The sequence below is a fragment of the Anomaloglossus baeobatrachus genome, chromosome 2 (genome assembly GCF_048569485.1).
Source record: "Anomaloglossus baeobatrachus isolate aAnoBae1 chromosome 2, aAnoBae1.hap1, whole genome shotgun sequence".
NCBI classification, from domain to species: Eukaryota; Metazoa; Chordata; class Amphibia; order Anura; family Aromobatidae; genus Anomaloglossus; species Anomaloglossus baeobatrachus.
In genome coordinates, this window is record NC_134354.1 from 251,582,385 (window position 1) to 251,599,128 (window position 16,744).

The 16,744-nt window shown below is 40.3% G+C and overlaps 1 protein-coding gene across 2 annotated transcripts in view; it reads right to left on the reverse strand.

Annotated features, from left to right (window-relative positions):
* Nucleotides 1–298: 298 nt before the first annotated feature.
* Nucleotides 299–16,744, reverse strand: part of SLC6A17 (solute carrier family 6 member 17) — a 121,454-nt gene continuing 105,008 nt past the window's right edge. For both annotated transcript variants that reach the window (XM_075335742.1, XM_075335741.1), the window contains exons 11-12: nucleotides 13,963–14,125; nucleotides 299–10,287 (exon numbers count right to left, since the gene is read on the reverse strand). In XM_075335742.1, the coding sequence (XP_075191857.1) occupies nucleotides 9,919–10,287; nucleotides 13,963–14,125 (532 nt within the window). In that variant the 3' untranslated portion in view covers nucleotides 299–9,918. The remainder of the gene's footprint in view (nucleotides 10,288–13,962; nucleotides 14,126–16,744) is intronic.

The window sequence follows — 16,744 nt, forward strand, 5'->3', positions numbered from 1 at the left end:
AATAAATTAGTGTATAATAAAATGTGTAATTGCATTAATTCTCTGGGAGAAATACTTCATTTTCCCGAACAATATCAAGGGTGCCAACACTATTGGCCATGATTGTATCTACCAATCACTCCCAGCCTTCCACTCTGTAGCAGGAACTAAACGGTTTCTGCTGAACAGATGACTCAATTTGCACCTAGTCCTTGCAGGAAGTACCGCCATAGTGATGATGTCGCCTGCCCAGATGCTATATACACTAGCGATAGACACAATATTAATTTATGAAACAATAATGACTCAAGAAGCACAATTCTTGTAAGATCAGAGTTTATTCCATGTACATGAGTACAGTATGATTTGTTACACACTTTGATGTCCACACTAACAGAGCACTGGAGAACACTCGTAGACGTCATCTATTACACACAATGAGCAGAAGTTGTATCTGACAACAGATACATGTAATATGCTTCATTAGGGAGTGACACAACATAATGTCAAATACACTCCTCAACGATCACAATATGTCTTAGCCACAAGGTGTAGCTATTTCTCAGTGCAGGAGACTTGTTAATATATATACCACATTGGGTGTTAAGATTCTGCATAATATACATATACAACATGAAGCAAATTTCCCTCTTATTGAAACTGGGCCTGCCATTTCATTACACTGAAACCTCGTAGGACTTGCCCATGACACCATATAAAAAGGTTGGACATGTGCCAGCAATATTTTTTGTCCCAATCCAAGTCAGCATCCACAATATTCCTCACAGTATTAGAGGTAGGTAATATGTGACCAGCCTTAAATGACAAGAGTTGGAATACAGCATCTGGAGTGAAGACGTAGTCCTCTATCATATATTATTATGATACAACGCTCTCGTATATGTATGTGCATCTAATCTACAGAAATAACGTATAAACAGTGTGCTTCCATTGTGCTAAGGATTATATATTGTGCATTCGTTACAGTTTTTCTCAGATATATATTTACCTATATTAATCTTGAAGACATAAACTATGAAATTATTGCTAATGCGCCCCTTCATTCTAGTTCTTCTAGACATCATTTCATATCAATAGTTTTATTCATGGTGAATTTTTTTAGGGTTTTGCTCGATGTTAGTCTTCATTTTCTACGACTAAACATGTTTTGTGGTAATATCATGTATCCATACATAGAAATAGCCCCAATTAGTTATTACATTAGCTTACAAGATTCTAAAGAGCTCAATAGTACAGTTACTTGGTCATTTCATTGCTTGGCAGGTGAACACCATGGCCCCAATTTATCAAAGTTTTTGTTTTTTTCGGTGTAAACCTGCCTGAAGTGTCACAAAATGTTTCACTGCATCACTGCACAAAAATGTTTGATTTCTGGTATTTTTACACCCGTCCCAGCCCAGACTGCCAACTTTTTGAAGGGGCTTGGCCAAGCATGTCCTATAAATTCATCATAATTTTTGCCAAAAAAAACAGTGTAAATTCTCAAAGAAATATACTCCAGTCCCAAACTGGAAAACATTTCTTGCGCTGGCATACGGCAACTGAATGACGTGGTGAATTCACTAAGAGGCACACGCCTCCTAAAGAATTTGGTATATCTTACACCGGCACACACTTCATCAAGACTGGTGTACAAAATACCTTGATCTTGGTGGAATGGGGCCATAGTCTCAATGCTTATGGTTTTGTAACCATTAGTGTGTCTACCATTATCACGGGCAGCCAGAGACCATAGATGCTGAAATCCTACACAGCTGATATGCTGCCATAGTTGGGGCACAATCCAAACGTGGCGACAGGTCAAGCATTAGGTAAAACTTATCTGACATGGAATTAATCATCCTTGAGAAGTGCTATTGGGAAACATTCTGCACTTATTATGTGAGGAATTCCTAATACCTTCTGCAATTACCATAATCCATTATCAGATAAAACAATGAGAATAGTGAATAAAAAGATACAGTAGGAGATTTATAAAGCTAGTTCAAATCAGTTCCCCATTTTGCAGTGTCAGTCGCTGCTTTTATTTTCCAGACTGAGATTGACAGAAGACGAAAGACAGATCTAACAATTTGCCATGTTCTACACCCATGCCGCTCATGTTGCTGTAAAAATAGAAGGCCCCTAATGGAAAGACGCATCAGTTCTTTGAAAGTAGAATTCAGTTGGAAGTGGGTTGTCACATTGAAAAACATTGATGATCCATCTGCAATATTAATGCCTTCGGTACTATTTATGCAACTCTCTTAATAGCGGAACTATAACATAAGATAACCCTATTTAGATTAATTAGGATAACCCCAGTCTAAGTCCCATCAATATTTTACCTCCATATTACACGCAGGCATCTCTACAATGATAAAAGCTTCTTAATAGCATCTTACCAATCTAGAGTTACTCATCAGATAATGGGCCCAATACATCAAGACGGACATTGCAGTCAAACGTGCCTGAGGAGTCATAGGCCTCTTCATGGATTAGTAGAAAGTGATATAAATCTGTCCGATGGACAAGAAGATACCCAATGGAGATGATGAACAAATGAGCAGTTTTCTTAAGCCACGTGTTTCAGAGTTGAACAAGTTTCTTCATCAGATAGAAATATAGTAAGCCTCTTAGTGAATCAGGAGCACTGCACATGTCACGCACGTCTATACGCTCCATGCCAACGCAGCCACTTCTCATGAATTTGATGAGCAGTGGTCGCCATGTTATTGGACATGACAATGACAAAAGTCACATAATTTCAGTGCAGCCTCCAGTTGCGCCAAATTTATGTGATTTTTCCAAGATTCTTCTTTCAGAATAATGACATAAAAGCTTTGATGAACCGGGCCCAACATTTCAGAAAGGAGGAAAGGCTGAGTGACGCATGTATGCTGCTAATGAGATGTTTTTTTCAAGGGGAAAGAAAAGCAAGACAACTTCTGAAATAAAACAAATAACTAATACTTTCAGGTACAGTCCAGTCTAAAGCTCCTTTGGTCCTTACCGGCCTTGATTTACTTTCCGGCATTGATGATATCATGTACATTTAATTACTGTCCCCAGTGGTGATACTGCCAAGTACATCTCTTCCTGAGATCTTGGCTGAATTCTTTTGACTTTCCAATGATGCTACAGAAAGAAGCAGTGTGTTTCAGGTGTGCATTAAAATATATCCGCAGGTGTGTCTCTAATTAACTCAGATGTTGCCAATAAACCTATCAGAAGCTTCCAAAGACATGACATCACCATATAGGCTGTCCCATATTGTTTAAAGACATAGTACTCAGTGTATGTAAACTTTTGACTTTGAAGAAAGTAATAAAAATGTCTTAAAACATTCCTCCCCCCCCCCCCTCTCTCTCTCTCTTTCTCTCTCATTATTCTGGCATTTGGCAAATATAAATAATGTTGGAAATTCTAATTGGCCTAAAACAGGAAAGGTTTATTCTGATTTCATGTCAGATGGTGAGAAAAACATGGATATGCGTCTTTTTAGATAGTGTATGTAAACGTCTGGTTTCAACTGTATGACATAAGACTTTTAAGACTAATGACTGGCTGCAGCGGTCATGTGAATGTACATAATGCCATCATTGCATGGAAATAAACAAAGAACATCAGGAAGCATTGACACTTGGTGGTGGAGTTGTGAATAGGTAAATATTGAGGGTTATATTTTAATTTTTCTGCTTTTAAAATCCTGGACGACCATTTAAGGTATATGGAAGTCTGAACATAAGTCCACATAAACGTTAGTCCAGTTGGTGATGGTAACCATTATACGTTTCTCCTATTATTGCTCGACAACAGTTTCACTGCTTGAACAGATGTCTTTATCGTACTATCATCTTGTGATTAATTGTAACAGTACTTGATTATAATGATTATTACTGCAGTATATAACAGTAATCAAATGTGCAGCAGCCGAAAGTGCTGGTGAATCTAGTTTCTATATAATCTTCACCTATTTTAACATCAGTCTATTATATTTATTGCTATATGTATTTTTGTCTCTTTTTATTTACAAAGCCAACGTCGTACATTATGCTATAATTATGGTACCCGGTCTACCTTACAGCTGGGCACAGTGGGGGTGACAGTGGCATTCTATGGAATGGTGAATTTACAAAACAATGTGCTTTTTGTCGGGAAGGAAAGCATCTCATCCAGTTTCCTTTGTGCTTCTTTTTTTTCGTGTGCTATTTTAAACCTTTGTATTTTTAGGGCAGATTAGATATCGTCTGAGCTGCCCTCCGAGACTGATGAGGCATTATACCGAGCTCTAGAAATGCCTCTAATTGGCCCATTACATAGGACTGGCTTTCTCCCAGGCTATTAATTGCCGGAGTTTGCAGGAGATCAGGTGGCAAGGATGTGGCTGGATATTATCTATAATAAGGTTTGGAGCAGGCTTCATCCAATTGATATGTGCATTCTGCCTCTCTTTTGCTTCCAAAGAGGGATACATTCTACATGGCTCTAAAATATACAGGCACATAGATTATTCTAACCATAACACACAGTGTTAACTAGCCCTAGCGCTAGCATCCAACTGTATACACATAGTAAATGCCACAAGGCAACAAGCAGTTCTGTAGAAGCTACGGTCACGTCCAACTCACCGGAAAAGTAAAGCTAATGTACAGTATACAGCAATATATACAAATTAATTCACAGGTTACTAGAGAGACAAAATTTACACAGACATGTACAATATAATATACAATGTAACAATATATAGTCATTATACATTTAATTCAGAGTATGCAGTTTTACTAATTTGAAGTCCTAGCGGCTTCATTATTAGAATAGGAAAATATTCTGTTTACAGATATTAACATTTGGTACCAATCTCGAGGTTGAAGGTCAGATGTAAAGTAATTTCTTCTGCCTGACCGTAAAATAAATATATGTTAAGAATGTACTGCAGACAGTAGGTGAGATTCACAATGCTCAGCTGCCAGGATATCTGTCCTTGCGCTGCTGGTAACATCAAGAACGACTAAAAAAACAACACACGCTATATTCCACAAAGTATAGCCATAAACTGACTTATAAATAAGCACCTTTCAGCTCCAGAGACGTCTGCTTTACGAAATACTTGTTTTCCACATTTAGGATATAAAATAAAAAAAAAACAAATAAAAAAAACAATTGAAGAGCTATTTTACTTGGAACTCAGTTTGATCCATCTCTCTTTTATTCCCCCTGAATCTGTATGAATCATCTGGGAACTAGGTGTTGATATTCTCTTTTGCTAGTAGAGGGTTTCCTTACACATGCTAATCTATGTAGTGTTAATGATACTAGGCTGGTTTCACATGTCCGACATTCAATTTCCTAAGACAGACTGTATGTCTAATGTTCCTAACCCAACAACCTCATATATATCTATCCTGACCCAACAACTTAATATATGTCTATCCTGACCCAACAGCCTTATATATACCTATCATGATGAAACAGCCTCATATATACCAATGCTGACCCAAAAGCCTCATATATGCCTATTCGGACCCAACAGCCTCATATATGCCTATCCGGATCCAACAGCCTCTTATATATGTCTATCCTGACCCAAAAGCAATCATATATTTCTATCCTGACCCAACAGCCTTATATATGTCTAACCTGACTCAACAGCCTCATATTTGTCTATCCTGAACCAACAGCCACATATATCTCTATCCTGATCCAACAGCCTCATAAATGCCTATCTTGATCCAACAGCATCATAATTGTTTATCCTGACCCAACACCGTCATATTTGTCTATCCTGACCCAACAGCCTCATATGTCTATCCTGACCCAACAGACTCATCTATGCCTATCCTGATCCAACAGCCTCATAAATGCCTATCTTTATCCAACAGCATCATAATTGTCTATCCTGACCCAACAGCATCATATTGATCTATCCTGACCCAACAGCCTTATATATGCCTATTCTGACCCAACAGCCTCATACATGTCTATCCTGACCCAACACCCTCAGATACATCTATTAATCCCTAAATAACAGCTTCATATATGTCTATCCTGACCTAACAGCCTAATCTATGCATACCCTGACCAACGATTTCATATATCTCTACCCTAACTAGAGATGAGTGAATAAATTCAAGTTGATTTGAATTCTACTTGACTTTTATAAAAATCCTTATTTGTCCAAATGCAGATTTTTTTTGTAATTCACTTCTGTGCAGTTCCAGCAAAGTGGTGGATAAAAGCTGTAATTTTTCTGAATTATAAATGGCCATAAAAAGGTTAAAAAACAAGTAGAAATATCCATATTCACCTTACCGCTCACCTTTTGGCCCATCAGGTCCTCACCATTACCCATCCAGTCCCCAGGCCTCTCACACTGAACCAAGTCGAATCTATGCATGCGCACGTAAGGTCATGGTGAATGTCGTGACCTTTTGTGTGCTTACGCAGAACCCTACTGGTCTTCATCAGAGCTGAAAGCACCAGATCACTGTGAGAGAGTACCGGGAATTTCAGCCAGTGTGGCAGGGATCAGAAGATGTGACGAGGACCGGACTGGTAACGGTGAAGAATGAAGTCTATAAGAACTTGTTTTATTGTTTTCCATAGTACATTTATGATGCTCTTGGGTCTGGAGAGACCCCAGAACAAAAAAATCGGATATGAAATTTACCAAGAATAATTTTGCGGATAATAAAACCGGCAACTTCAAATCTTATCTGAACATGGCTAATCCTAACCAAGCAGCATCATATATGAATCATTTGATTTAGGATACATGTATATGCATATGAGCTATAGAGGTTAGAAGAACCCACGACCACATGTTGAACATGTGCCTGGCCTAAGGCGGGCTTTACACCTTGCGACATCGCTAGCATCGGCTAGAGATGCCGAGCGCGATAGTACCCGCCCCCGTCGTACATGTGATATGTGGTGATTGCTGCCGTAGTGAACATTATCACGGCAGCTTCACACGCACATACCTGCTTGGCAACGTCGCTGTGACTGCCGAATAATCCCTCCTTCAAGGGGGAGGTGCGTTCGGCGTCACCACGACGTCACCGCGATGTCACTAAGCGGCCGGCCAATAGAAGCTGAGGGGCGGAGATGAGCGGGACATAACATTCCGCCCACCTCCTTCCTTCCGCATTGCCGTCGGGACGCAGGTAAGGAGATGTTTGTCGCTCCTGCGGGTTTACACACAGCGATGTGTGGAGCTGCAGGAACGACAAACAACATCGTACCTGCGGTCGACCCGACATTATGGAAATGAATGACGCTACACAGATCACTGATTTTCGACGCTTTTGCGATCGTTTATCGTCGCACCTAGGATTTACACGTTGCGATGTCGCTACCGGCGCCGGATGTGCGTCACTAACGATGTGATCCCAACGATATTTCAGAAGCGATGTCGCAACGTGTAAAGCCCCCCTTAGACTGTACAGACACAACCTATTAACAAGAGGAATACTAATACCTAGTTGGCAATTTATTTATATACCGTATTTCCAGGAGGAAAAATAGATGGATGGTTCAATGCTGGATGATAAGATTAAATGTTCATATTCACTAAAACAGACATATCAAGAGAGCTCACAGGTTCTTTTTATAAGAAGAAACAAAAAGCACTATAAATACTGATTTATCATACTTTTCCATTCCACAGTGTGTAATTTATATGGGCAACCAAAAATGTAAGGACCCTGAGTTATAATATGTCCATCAAGTTAAAGTGCATATGTACAAGAAGAAAAACAACAACACAAAACTAGAAAACATTACTATATATATATATATATATATATATATATATATATATATATATATACGTGTGTGTGTGTGTGTGTGTGTGTGTTTGTGCGTGTCTCATGCAGGATACTTGAAATTTGTGCCAGATCTGTTTTTAGGCCAATTTGGTCTTTCAATAACAATTGCTTTGAAAGAACTATTACCCCGGTTACGGTTGAGGGGGTCGTGCAAGGCGGCACAGATATATATATATATATATATATATATTACCTTTAATCCCCATGTTATGCAGAACCCAAAGGTTCTCCACTCGCAGAACACAGTGTCCGTTTTGACTGGAGAGTTCCTTTAAAGAAAACTTTCATCTAGAAATAATTGCCCAAATTTAAAAAGTAAAAAACTATGAGGACTTTTAAAGAATTTGCCAAGAGATTGCTTCTCTGCGTTCCCTACTGTGTGAAGAAGTAGAAAAGCATACAGTGGCACATGGAGTGCCTATGGCTATGTATTAAGTGCCCCAGTACAGTCTAATGCCAATGTAATGCCATGAGTCCTAAAGGAAAGACGGAAGCTAAACGTTAACGCCATAGTAAAACCTTATTCAGATGTAGAGACATTTAAAAAAATAAATAAAAAAATGAAAAAGAAATTTTTCATCAATGTGCTTGACCAGTTTTTTTTTTCAATTTTCAGCCCATGTGTCAATTTTTACCAATGCAGCATCCGTTTTCTTATATACATTGGGATTGCAACATCAAGAAGGAAAATTCTTCTAACTGTAGAAATCACAGGATCATAGACATGTTAATGATATGCAAATGATGAAAATATGGAAACATTTTCAAAACATCTTGATTTATTCAGCATCGCGTATGAGCGCCAAGTGCAGAAATACACACATGTACATGCCTTGGCTGCTATCAATGAGGTTATTAATAGTTCTCGGAGGAATGTTCTGCCATGCTGAATGCACTGGAGTACACAAATCATCAAGATCCACTTTCTCAACATGGTAACGCCAGGCTATGTGTTGCTCATGCTACTGTGGGCAGCCTTAGTGGCCTAAATGTGCTACCATGGCCTGCGGCTTATCCAGACTTGTCTCCTATAGAGCAAATCTAAGACGTAATTGGTCAGTAATCTGAAGGGAGCTGCCAGCAGTGGATCTTGATGATTTTGCATCCAAGTACATTCAGTGTGGCACAACATACCTCAGATAACCATTAATACCCTAACTGATAGCAGCCAAGGCATGTAAGTGCTGGTACTTCTGCGCATGAAGCTCACACTCTAATCTAGATAAATCAATATGTTTTGTTGTTTCCATCTGTGAAGCAGAATAGAAATAGAAGACATACATGAAACACTGACATCTGAATGAGGCCTTACTCCATAGAGAGACATATAACTAAAGCAGCATGCTGGGCTCACAGGAAAACTCAGAATACATCTAGTGCTGCAATATTGCTATGATCACTAGTGATGATAATGTCTGTGGAATAAGAGGTGCTATATAATCCAGCATAATAATAAATAAAATATATTTGTAATATATGTGTTTCGTTTCAAAGACTTCATTTTAAAGATGCATCTGAAATATTAAACCTAAGAATAAATAGGAGAAAAATAAATAGGAATTTAATGGTTTCCTTTTACGCACTATGGCTGGAATTTGGAAAACTTCTTAAAATTGATTTGCTCCAAAGTATATAAAAATAATAGTTCTTTTTTTCTTCATGTATTATGTTATTTAGACCTAAATAGATTCTATATTGGTTGTGCTAATAAATTATATAGGTTATCTGGACCCGCAGGTGTGCTTGGTAGTCATGTACAAACGCTTCCAATAATTTACCGGATGGAATGATAATGTATCATACCTGTGTAATGTGCTATACACCCGCTAGCTTCTCAGACATATGTATATTTGTAGCTGGATAGATAAATTCACAAAAACAGAAGTAAATTTGCCTGAAGTCCATGATTTGGAGAACACCACAGTACGGATGACATTTTCTGATGTAGTGGAGATGCATTGGGATGAAACATCCTCGTCTGCTTTCGGACACAAGCAATCCATTGCTTCGTCTGGCTTTTGCAGGGAAGTGTTTTAGAAAGTGCTATAATTTACAAAACATAATGTTTAATTGCATTTGACAATATGGTAGGATATGCCATAGAGTAGGATCACGATTCTGATTCTGGAGTAGTTGCCATTAGGTATCCACTTCCATACCGCCCATTTGATCCTCCACCCAAATCCAAAGGAGAAGCATTTTCCGGGCCCAAGTATGTGCGGTGGGATGGCATCGGAGATGGGGTCTCACTAGGCACTTTACTCAGGATAAAGCGAGTTTCGTCATTATCTTCTAAATTGGAGATATCTTTCATCATGCGGCCTTTCTTGTATGACACAGATAATCTGTTGGAGCCATCAGGTATTAATTGAAATTGCCAAAGAATGAAGATAAGAGGCACTGGTAGGATTGCGAGTATTATAAGACAAATAAGTAAAGACAGAGCCCATGTAGGATACAACAGATATTGTTCTGCAGCCTGAAAAAGAAAAATGGTATTTTGAAATTAAATCCCAGAGACAATTGACAGCCATAAAAAAAGAAAGCAAACACTATAGAGGCAGCAATTATTACTACATGCAACTCCAGCCAAAAAACAAAATGTGATGCCTCTTGCCGTTATTTCGGGGACAGCAACATTATTGTGAATCGTAGGACAAAAGAATAGAAATGTTTTCCCCAGATTACTGGAGTCTAATAGACATTCAGCCAAATCAGATCTCTTGCTTTGCACTCAGGAGAGGCAACACCGTGAAACACATGTCTGCAGATAGAGATTCTGGTTCGGCTTTTATCCTAAGTCATGTGCCAATATTGACATTTACGATTATTACTTCCAATAGATGGCAATAGAGTTTAACTCCTCTTCCTCTGTGAATATGTAATTTTACTGGAAATTTGTAGTAATATTTTCATGCAAGCAGCAGTGCAAGAACATAAAAGTAATACTGATGACAGAGAATTGTGATGTAATTATGACTTCCCATGCAGCCCAAGATAGGAACTTCAATCCTAACCTGGCATACCTGTCGACAGGCCAGTGGTTTGCAGAAGTAGTGGCCTGACCCGGTTCCGTGGCCCTGTGGTGTACAGTAAAAGGGGCAAGCAAGTATTGTTCCTGGAGAAGCAGTTACCAGTTACCGTGGTGACTGGGGTCCCGGCCTCCTCCGCTGGACCCTTCCTCCGACCTTTCATCCTCCAAGAGTGGAACGGATGAGGTCGACTACACCACCTGTGGTGTGCAGCCAGGGATAATGCTGCCGCTGCAGGGTGCCTTGCTCGGGAAGATGTTGGGTGCAGCCGGGATGATATCGCTCCCCACAGGCGGAGCAGCCCCCGAGAGGGAGAACGGGCAACTGGGAATCGCCGGAGCTCCAGGCGATGACAAACATAGTCAGAGTCACTGGTTTGCGGGTTTCAGATCTTTTACTCACTGGTCTTTGTGTTGCACCTAGGATGCAAATCCTTACTGTAATGAGCTCCTATCGATCCCAGGCAGGGCAGAGGTCGAAGTCTGGTAGGGCAGTCTGTGGGCTCCCTCCTTTTGTGCTCTCGTGTGGCTCTCCTCTCCCATTCCAGGTCTCTGCCGGCTAATGGACTGGGAACCTCCTAACTGGCGGCATCCAGTACCCATCTGGATCCGCTCTCTCAGCTTAGGGGTCCTCAGCCATCCACCAGCCCGGTCCAAGGTGAGGGAAGGGTTTAGGCATCGGTCTGGACCTTTTTGTTCTGCTGCTCTGCCTCCCTAAGGAAGCTCCCTACGGGAGCTGCACACTGTGCATCCACTCTGATCCCTCAAGTCGTTCTGAGGTAAAGTGAAACTTAATGTCTGTTCTGTAACTCACTCCCGCACATGCTCCTACCTGAGGAATGTTCCAGCCCGCTGTTATGGTCACCGGAAATTCCGTTTGTCTCTGTGTGAGGCACCTGCTGTCTGTGTTTGGAAGCTGTGTGATGCAAAAATAAAACTTACCAGATTTTAACCTCTTCCCGCCCAGGATGGAAGGACATTATAAAATAAATAAAATACAATACCCTGTAGTGACCAGTCTCAGGGGCGCTACATAATCTTAGAACAAAGATACCCTTATAAACAATGAACCCTCTCATTCATGGATAGCAAGTGGTGATGGGGGGACTCACAAATACCTGGGATTGGCAGGTCCAACTAGGTTTAAAAAAAAAATGGTTCGGGCCCGGCATTGATCCCGGATATCTAGTCAGACACTGGTCCCCATATAAGTCTATGGGGACCCAAACCAGGCGCTTAACAATGGTGTTCGAAGGGATAGAGGGATTGGAGCAAGCACTTTATACTTACCATTATCAGCGTGGCTGTAAGGCTACTTACGGGGCAACTAGTTATCCTTCATGCATATGCACTGCTTTCCCCACCCACCGGTAGTCCCCGTGTCTCTGATTGGTTGACGTCAGACGTGAGGTCACTGAGTTCACAGACCTGCATCTCCTGGCAGAAAACCTCTATTTTTTATTGCGAAGAGATGCAGATTTGGTGCTGAAATTTATACACTATATTCGTGCACCCAATCTACACCTCTTGGCAAAAAAACACATAAAATGGTTTTGATGGGTTAGTTATGCAGATTTTTGCCAGGAGGTGTAGATTGGGTGCAGGAATATGGTGTAAACATTTCAGCACCAAATCTGCATCTCTTGGCCAAAAAATGCACAAAAACTGTTTTGATGCTGTTTAATTGCGGTTTTCTGCCAGGAGGTGCAAATGTGGTACTGAAATTTGGTGTAGAGTTATTTTTATAATTTTTTTTATTTATTTATTTTTAAACCAATATAAACACACACACAGCATCTCCGATTGAAAGCAGTCGGACATGCTGTCACAAAGGGTGGGGCCGCGCCTGACTTCAATTAGAGATGCGGGGACTGCCAGTGGGTGGGGGAAGCTGTGAATATGTATGAAGGATAATGAGCAGCCCTGGAAGTAGCATTACAGCCCTGCGGGAAACTCAGTAAGTATGGCGTGCCTGCATTCCCCTTTTTTTCTATATTTTTCTTTTTGTTTTCTTCTTTTTTTTTATTACCGGAGCTGCCAGATATGGATCTTTAGGGCACGCTCACACGAGCGTGAAAAACGGACGAGTGCAATGCGAGAAAATCTCGCATTGCACTCTGACCAATGTTAGTCAATGAGGGAGAGCAGTTGGACAGCTTTTCAGGCATCCAGGTTCTGGATGCGAGAAAAGTCGCAGCATGCTGGGATTTTCTGCAAGAGCCGTATCACTTGCACCCATTCAAGAAGATGGGTGCGAGAGAAACATCAGACTGCACTCAGATGTTATCTCAGTGCAGTGCGATATATGCACAGGCTGACAATGGAGGAGATGGGGAGATTAACCCCTCCCTCTCCTCTGCTGTGCCCACCCTCAGCTTCACAGCTGTGACCCGATTGCAAGATCGGGTCACAGTCGCATGACACTCGGCTCACGCTCGCAGCAGTGCCTGAGCCGGGGGTCATTAGCATATCGCATCTGATGCTCTCGCATCAGATGCCATTCGTTTGTGTGAGTCCAGCCTTAGACGGAGTTCCCTGATAACTCCAGGTTCGGTGCCAGGGTTCTTTTGAAACCGTGCGGATCCAAACTTTTACAGTCCGGGTCCGCCCATCAACAATAGCAAGTAATAAATGATATTCGAAAATTTAACATTGTATGCTCAATGTCAGATAAAGAAACAAGGTGTGTCTTCTAGTTTTAACGTCTCAGCCTGACCTTACATTACATGATTTCCCATTATCGCAAATTAGTGTCATATCATACTACATTTGTTTAGGCAAACATGTATACAGCTCCAAATTTACACGCAGCATCATATGTTTGGCAGTGGTTTCATAACCAAGAACCTTGTGGTACAGCCTGTGTCCTACTGCAGAGAGGCCAGTAGGGGGGTGGCACCTGCTGCAGATAGTTATCTCACAGCCAGACCCAGATTTGTGAAAAAACTTGGTTGATCTCTAGGGACACATACATACCACAAATATCTACTTCCTACAAATAATATCGGGCTTTCTTGCTTCTCTCCAGTCTATGTTCTTATCTCTACTGTACCTAATTTTTCCTTCTTTTACTTTGTATAACAAAACACCTATCAGTAAACTGAAGTCCGCAATAATTCTTACCAGCTCTTTGATCCAAGCACTGTATCCGGGTGGGCTGAAAGCTAGTTGAATTACACTAGCCGACAGCAGAATCGCCATAAAAATTGGGGAAACATACTTCCATGAATAAAAGTAGTAACTGTATGGACGGAAGCCAAGCATCTCCGTGAGCTCCTGCATGAATCTGAAAATGCACACAGAGAAATTCTATTTTCCAGAAGAGTAAGCCTCACTATTGACAGAGACAAAACATATAAACACAACATATATCACATAATGGACATATTTATAAGTAGAAAGTTTGTACATGGTGGTTTTAGGTTTAGGTGGTTTAATGGATTTTGAACAGGAAACAAATTAATGTACCATAAAAAACTACTGCAAAGGAAAATCTGGTGATTTCATAGATAACCCGTGTCATACGATGCTATTCTGTGCAACCCCCACCCATAGTTTTCAACAATGCGATTTGTTTCTGAACTGAAAAACTGATTATAGATATCAGTTCAGATGCATGCGAGTGCCCGCTGTTAGTGTCTGAGTATTTTATATGCCAGAAAGAAGATTAATGGAGAGAAGTAGCACACAGCTGTCACTATTGTGACGCAGGGTTGTGTGGCTGACTGTCATGTGAGCACTGCGAGGCAGCACAAATGCTAAAAACTACCACCTGAAAATTGAACAATGATCACTTGTTGGGATTCCTGCCGTAGTTGTGTTTGTTGCAGCTCTGCTAGTCTTCTCAATGATGATTATTAGCAAAAACAGGTCTAGTGATCGACCCTCTTCAATTAAGACTCACTAGTTAAATATATATAATTGTCAATATGTGAAAATTTATAACTGAGCTTTTAATTATATTCATAAAAGGAGTACCGGTATATGTCTATTGGTATAAAAAAAAACACATAATAGATGACACACACTTAGAAAAAAAGGAAAAAAACACAACAAAAAACTTCCTTATTGTCTAAAAAGGAGGTATTCTGAAAAAGGGGTAAGAAAGTTGACAATAATCTATTGTTTTTGTTGTGTTTTTCTTCCTTTTTTCCATGTGTGTGCCTTCTATTATGTTTTTGTACCAATCGACATATGCTCCTTTATGAATATTATTAAAAGCTAAGTAATAAATTCTCACATATTGCTAATTATATATGTTCTCCATGGTGTGCTCCTGCAATGTAGTGTTAGATATTCATCTAGGCCCCTCTCCACTGATTAGTCGACTTCTGTCTATATACAGTGCAGACAGAAAGCTGTCAATCAATAGTGCAGGCAGGGTTTGAGAGAGCTCATCATTGAGAAGACTAGCAGACCTGCAGCAGATAAACAGTGCTTTTCAGAAAATTACAGCAAGGAGCCCAGTAGATGTCACATCACTGGAAGCAGGCTCCCTGTCCTTATTTTATGCTACCATCACACTGGCAAGCATAAACCTGATGACAGATTCCCTTTACAAACTGGAAAGGAGCATTCCAGGCAAAACAGTTACCATTTTAGACCTCTAATTAAGGATTACCTATATACAGAATAAAAGTATGCCCACATATATGGGTCTGCCAGTACCCAAAAGGAAATTTATTTTTGCCGATGTTGAGTAAATGGGACCCTAGAGTCACATTAATTATGAGTTTTTCCTCCCAGAGCCTAAGCCAATTCTAGTAAAATAAAAAGAAAATTCAACAGAGCTTTACCGAGTAGGTTTTTTTAACAGTGTATATCGATTTGAGATATTTATGGCTGCTCTCTTCATTCTCCATTATGGTATATAGGAGTTGCAAAATGCTAAAAGTGTTTACCTTCAAGGTCGGATCTCTAAAAAGTCAAACTGCCCTGACAGACATTTATAGCTTATAGTTCTGCGATTTCTTGGGATACCAATATAAATGTTATTGCCCTTCTCAGGAAGCGGACAACCTGACAACGCGGCTCTTGAACCCCAGGCACCCCTTTCCTTTTCTATATGACCTAGAAATGTGATCAAGATTCCAAATTGCTATGGGTAATGCAATAATTTTCCTTTTCAATAGTTTAAAAAAAAAAACAACAAAACTCCAGTGTGCGCCATCTATATAGTTAACTAAAGGTACAAAACTGAAAACTAAAAATTACTTTTTCAAACAAGATTTACGCAGTTGAATAAAGACAGAGGAGGGCACAACACATGGCTGGGTTCTTCTTCAAGACAGTTCTGTAAAATTACGAATGGCTGCCGATGTTATTCAGCATTCACACACGAATCCTTTATATACGTATGTTAAAATAGATTTATGTCAATCATAATTTATGTCTTGAAGGCGTTTTCCAGGACTAAGATACTGAAGGCCTTTGCTTAAGACAGTAACTTTAGATCGATGGGGTCTTGGCACCTCCACCAATCAGCTGTCAGCAGGTTCACAATGGCTGGAGAAAAATAGTGTAAGGAGATGTGGTGTTCTGCTCTACACTATGTAGAGGTCATTCTCTGGTACTGCAGCTCTACTCCTATTGAACTTACTAGCAAGTTAAAGGCAACCTGCCAGAACCCCCTTCCCTAAAGCATTAACATGATTTTGTAGCCCTTTTAAAAGATAAGCCAGTCAATAGGTCCCCAAAGTGCTGCTCCAGCTTCATCACTTGCTGCATCACTTTGGAGGTCATATAACAGTTTGCAATTAAGTTTGACAATGCTTCTTATCATCACACTGTATTTTTATCTAGTAGCACCCTCCCCTGGCTGATTGACAGGTTGTTTGATTTGGTACACAGCCACTTATCTGTCAATCAGCCAGGGAAGGTTCCTGCTAGGTAGGAGATATAGCGT